At 44.5% G+C, this 6000-nt stretch overlaps 1 protein-coding gene across 1 annotated transcript in view; it reads left to right on the top strand.

Annotated features, from left to right (window-relative positions):
* The first annotated feature begins 2578 nt into the window (after positions 1-2578).
* GADL1 (glutamate decarboxylase like 1) overlaps positions 2579-6000 on the top strand; it is a 168255-nt gene continuing 164833 nt past the window's right edge. Inside the window, exon 1 of the mRNA XM_060638452.3 lies at positions 2579-2797. Within this exon, the coding sequence (XP_060494435.1) occupies positions 2761-2797 (37 nt within the window). The 5' untranslated portion in view covers positions 2579-2760. The remainder of the gene's footprint in view (positions 2798-6000) is intronic.

The raw sequence follows: 6000 nt of genomic DNA, 5'->3' as shown, positions 1-6000 counted from the left end.
ATTACAGATCATGGCAAGTGTTTTTGCTAACCAGGGGAATCCAGTGTAGAAATTGGGCACAGGCTCTGTAATCATAGAAACTACATTCCAATCATGATTCTGAAACTCTTCACTTCTGTGTTTGCAGGCAAGTTACTGAAGCTGAGCCTTTACTTGCCCATCTGTAAAAAGGGGACAATGATAATTTCTGTTCTTATAAGGATTATAGGAGGGAATGTATGAAAAGCATTTAGCAGAGTGCCTAGTTCATAGTACATGTTTAAAGATGATAGCAACCAATATTAGTGAAAAGGGTCGCTTCTGGTTGGAAACATTTATTTTGGAGAGAGCAAGAGAGACAGAGCACCGGTGGGGAAGGGGCAGAGAGAGAGACACACACAGAATCCAAAGCAGGCTCCAGGCTCTGAGCTGTCAGCACAGGCCCAACACGGGGCTCAAACTCAAGAACTGTGAGATCATGACCTGAACCAAAGTCAGAGGCTTAACCAACTGAGCCACCCGGGAACCTTGGCTGGAAACTTTTAATCCTTCAAGGAGAAGTAGCTATCTTCTCGGAGGTGGCTTCTTGACCCCCTATATCTTTAATAGAACATAAAATATTTAAGAAAGGTTAGCTGGTTCTAAGCCTGTCTTACCTGCACTAAAGTATTCTGAGGGCAAGATTTTTCCTTAAGTTACTAGTAACTGGTGCAGGGAGAAGTACCCAGTACTTGAAGAATAAAAGCACAAAAGAATATGACACAATGCCTTCGTTTAAGATTCAATAGGACCATCTACAAGCCAGGAAGAGAGCTCTCACCAGAAATTAATCCACCGGCACCTTGATCTTGGGTTTCCCAGACTATAGACTGAGAAAATAAATCTCTGTTGTGTCAGTCAAATGAATGAGTGAATGAATGAATGAATGAATGAATAAGTAAATAAATGAAAGCACTGAGATAAGCCAGTAAGAGGTAAGCTCAAAGAGCAGTTTCTGGTTTTCAGTCTAAGCATTCTGAATGGTATATTTGCTGGTGGGGGAGAGGGAGAGGAGGGTGAGGGAGGGCTTCTTGCCCAGGTGTGTAAATTGACGTTTCTGCAATCCACTGCGGCCCAGCTGGTCCCGGTTTGTCTCGTACAGAGAGACGTATAATTTAGCAGTGGCTGACACTGGTCACTGATCCGAGCTGGAGTACACAAGGTTCGCTTATTACAATGCTAAAAACAAAAAGAAAATTCGCCAGAGCGTAAATACACGTCCTTCGGTATTTTTTAAGTTTATTTGTATTATGAGAGAGAGATAGAGAGGAAGAGAGAGAATCCCAAGCAGGTTGTGCAGTCAGTGCAGAGCCCGATGTGGGATCAAACTCACAAACTGTGAGATCATGACCCGAGCCGACGTCAACAGTCCAATGCTCAACCGGCTGAGCCACCCGAGTGCCCAATGTCCTTCACTGGTTTTTGAATCAAGCTACCAAAGGTTAATTCCTGAAGTTCTTATTTATGTTTCCATCACTAGATCTCAGTCCTTTTTCTGCTGAAACTGGATACAAGACAGTAGACGGAGGAGAGGGTCTCAGGAACTTGATAAAATTTGTCTGCATTGTCTTTACTATTTCTAATGAGTCTAGTTGTAGGTATATTAGGAATAACCACTTCTTACTTGAGAGCAAAGATCTGCCCTGTCTTCACTGATAGGGACTTAAACTCTTGCTAGCCTGGAAAGAATTTACCTGCTAAGGGTGGATACGAGGCTCTGTGCAAAAATAAACCAGGACTTTTTTTTTTTAAGCCCGTTGAAATATCTAGATAACAAATGCAATTCCCTAATGTAGTTGTCATAAATATGCTTTGAAATGGCATTAACTGATTTTGCTCCTATCCTATCAACAGCCTAAGTTAAAAGCTCCTGAGGGAATTTAACTTTAACCATAAAGCTTGTTAGAAGGATGACAAAAAAGCCGCATCCACTGATTAAATTTAAATTTACAATAGGAACATGGCCGCAACCCAACTTCGTGGTCTGGCTGAAAGAACCAGAGTGTTGAGAAAATTGCAGCCTCAAGACCAAACAAATACCAGGCCTTTCTAATTCACCACCTCCTTTGGCTCACTAGCCCTTGGCCTTTCCCTTCTCCAAACTGGAATTTTGCAGAGGCAAGAGAGGCTGAAATCCGATAGGGGAAAAGGGATTCGCTTGTAGAACTCTGAAATGTCAAGGCAGTACTGAATGAATGGGTAGCAGACGGAGCTCACGGCAGCGGCCCTAAAATAGGTTCCCTGAGCTGGTGGCCTGGAGCAGGCCACATATTTAGCTGAGGGCTTCTGGGGCCAGATCGGACGCTGTGAGGTGGTTACTCCCAAACGCCGGCCTCTGGAAAAGTCACAAGCCAAGGCTCACTCACCTGCCTTGCCTAGGAGAGCTGCTCTCTGCCTATTTCTTCCCAGGCAAATCACCCACATTCCTGCACGCTGTTCCCCACCCCTTCCCAGCGAGGGCAGAGGGACCCCCGGCAAGGGTCAAGTCGTTGGCATGCAGCCAGCCGCCCACCAAGTATTAATAGAGAGCCTTGGGCTGCAGGAGCCTGGCACTGGGGCCTCGGGTTGCAAAGTGAAAGGAGCGCCAGGAGTGTGTCCTCATCTCTCCCTCCGCCCTGGCGCGCGCCCAGCTGCCGCCGGGTGCACCTGCGGGGCCCCAAGGGGGGCGCTGCCTCAGCAACTGCAGCCGCTGCCTAGACTGCGGGAGCCGCGCGGGGGACAACCCGGAGTCGGGGAGCAGCGATGAGCAGCGACTCGGACCGCGAGTGCCCGCTGGACGGTAACGACTGGCCTCCGCGTGGCTGCGATTTTAGCCCCTAACCGCTTCCCTCGCGGGCTTTTGTCTCCGGGATGCTGGGTGACCTGGGGATTGAGGAGGAGGGGTTATTTCTCTGTAAGGCGGCTGGGCTGGGTAGGAAGTCCCCATCTTCATGGATTGTTTTGCATCCTTTTCTGTACCTTTCAGGGTTAATTTTAGAATTTAAACAAGTTAACTTTTATACAGCGCAGAGGACTGCGCTCGCAACATAATGGGCACCGTGCAGGTTTGTGAAATGAAATGCATGTCGGGGTTTCACTGCTTGGCGCGCTGCTGCGGGGATCCTTAGACCCCGTGAAAGTCCCTTTCCTGAAGAAAGACGATTTTGCTTCCACTTGGGACGTGCACAGCATCACCCCCGCCCTCCCACCTCCACCCTGCTACTCTTAGCAACTGGCCTGAAAAGAGGCTGCCTTGATCTTACAGAGAGAGTGATGCCCTGATGCACTTGGGCTGGGAGCCTGCGGGTGGGGGACTGGACGTTAGTTGTTTAGGGAAGGTGTTGGGCCGCAGAATTCCCCAAACTGATTTTATAACGCGGATGCCATTTAGTTCTACTGTAAAATAATGGTTACTGGCTTTTGCGAGGGAAGGGTCTTAGACTGCTTTGAACGTGCGATGAAATATTCCGAACCTGTCTCCCGTGAGGTTTCACCCATCTGTACACATTTGGATGTTTGCTAAAGATTTCAGGGTAGACTCCTTACCTACCTCCGTGAACCCCCCCTCCCCCCCCCCCAAAGATTCCCTGCTTTGAAAGGTCATTCCTATTGTTATTCAGGCATTTTCACTAACTAGTTAGTTGCTGACCTTTTAGGAGGAGCGCTCCTCCAGGAATAACTCCCCTTTGCATCAGTATCCTTTCGGGTTGTACTGAACGAGGCTTAATGAAGCTGTGTTAAGTTGAAGCTCTCTGGGGGCTTGGGCACAACAGGTGCGTCAGGTACCCCGGCTTGGGGTCCCTGCGGATCATTTTCAGGGTGGGGAATTTTGCACAGTATTTGGCAAGACAAGAGCCATTGTACGACAAGAAATCTTCTTCGTTCATTCCTTTTATTGTCCCTAAAAAGTTCCCAGCATAACTGTCTTGATCCTATTCAAACAAAAAACATTTTTTTTTAAAGTTGCATTGTTATTGTGTTTCATTATATGGTATGAAAAAACTAGTGCTATCAACTTCTGGAGCTTTTTGTAAAATTACTATTTTTGTGTTTCTAGGGTCAGCACACTCTGTAATTTAAGACATCTAGCTATTGGAGAACTGATTGAAAACTATAAAGTAGATTGTTGATCAGAAAAAAAAAAAAAATTCCCAGTTATATGGCAGGCTTCTTCATGTGAGGCAAGGATAAGCCGGATAATTGTATGGGACAGCCTTAGCCCTGCACTGTTTTGTTTGTTTGGTTTTCTGTTTTTAATCGTAATTCTTTCAAAGCCATATGCCCTTTAGAAGTCTGATAGGAACTTAAAAAAAAAAAAAAAGTATCTATTCTTCCTAAATTAAAGACGTGTCCTTGTAATTGGGCACGTCTTGTGATGACTTCAATAATTAGCCATGTTTGAATAGTGAAGTGTGAAGTTTAACCTGACATTTGAATTCCGGAGAATGCCAGAAGGCCCAGGCTGTGCACCGGGTCATCTTGGAACAGGTGATAAGGCGATAGCATGTCTAATAGCAACCAATTGTGCCAAAAGTTGCCTATGACATCCTTAAAAAAAGCACAGGATAGATATGTCAAACTTAGTAAATTTCTAAGTACGTGTGACAAGATCGTGTAAGGTGACATTTGATGAGTATGTTAAATGATACGCCTTGTGTTAAACCCTCTTGTTGACTATCTGTTACAGCCCTATACATTATGGAAGAACATCACAGGGAATCCTGTTACAGATAAAGAATTCCTCATGCTTAAATACGGTTTATGATCTTGCCATAGCACATCCAATTAATTATATGATATTGAAATTTTAATTCCATTAACAATTAAGAATTCTTTGGACTCACATAATATTCCTCCCCCCAACCCATGGTTTGAAATAATAACACAAACCTTCCACATAAATCGTCCTGCAAACTCATCCTTTTTATTTTATTCAGCTTTACTTCTTGTTGAAACACTCTTAAAATGGAAGCGAATTTCAAGTTTTAATGGGGAGGGGTAGATATTTTTTTCTCTTGAAAAGCTGACCTTTAAATACTGTTGTAAGTCTGGTATGTTGTAATAAGATTGAAACCGTGATATCCAGGAACAAAATTTTTCTGTAATTTGTTTGGTGCCCTCTTTATAACTCAAAGATAATGACAAAAGATTCTGATTTCCCGCCGTGTTGTCATGTTGAATACACTGCTTTGTTGCAAATCGTAGTTAAGCTAACTTTTGATCTCCCCTCTGCCCTTGGCTTCCCCTGCTTTGTTATATAAAGACGTTATGACAGTTTATGAATACCTAATTTGTAAGTGTCCCCTAATTGTTTTGCATAAGCATTTGAGGTGCTTTCAAGTGCGTGAAAGTTGAGTGTCTTTTGTTTATCTTTTTCTTTTCAGAGTTAGGTCCGGGAACAAGAACCTTTGTAAAGAGGGATAGCCGCCCCCTTCCCCCCCTCCGCCTCTCCCGGCCATTTAAAAAGTCACCGCTCTTTGGGAAAGGAAGAATGAATGAGTAACCTTTAACCTGATATATTTATATACTTTGCAAAAACTATAATGTTGCTTCCACACTATCCCGGGGAACAGGATGCTATTATTTTGTTTTTCATGTCTCACTGCTGCTTCAGTTTTCTGAGAAGTGGGATCCCGGGCCTCTTGACCTTACTTTTGAGATTTTCCCTTGCAGGCGTTCTGGTAACCTTGCTGAGTATCCCTGTGACCCCATCCCCTCCCTGCTTTCCAGCCCTGACATACTTCTCCTCTAGAAGTCTAAATCTCTTAATTCCAGTCTAAATCAGTATCTTTTGGTACACCTGTTCCATAGTGCAGAGGGTGGTAGGATGGAAATGGAAATGGGAAAATGCCTCAAAGAAAATAATATCTCAAAAGTGAAACCCACATTAAATTTATGCACAACACGCATGGATTCTGGCATAGTCCCTTTTTCTCCTCTCCCCACTTTCCTTTCACCTTGAGCTTCTCATGATCACGGAGAGACGGGATCTCCATGGTGTTT

The sequence above is a fragment of the Panthera onca genome, chromosome C2 (genome assembly GCF_046562875.1).
Source record: "Panthera onca isolate mPanOnc1 chromosome C2, mPanOnc1 haplotype 2, whole genome shotgun sequence".
NCBI classification, from domain to species: domain Eukaryota; kingdom Metazoa; phylum Chordata; class Mammalia; order Carnivora; family Felidae; genus Panthera; species Panthera onca.
This window is presented reverse-complemented; position numbering and strand designations above follow the sequence as displayed.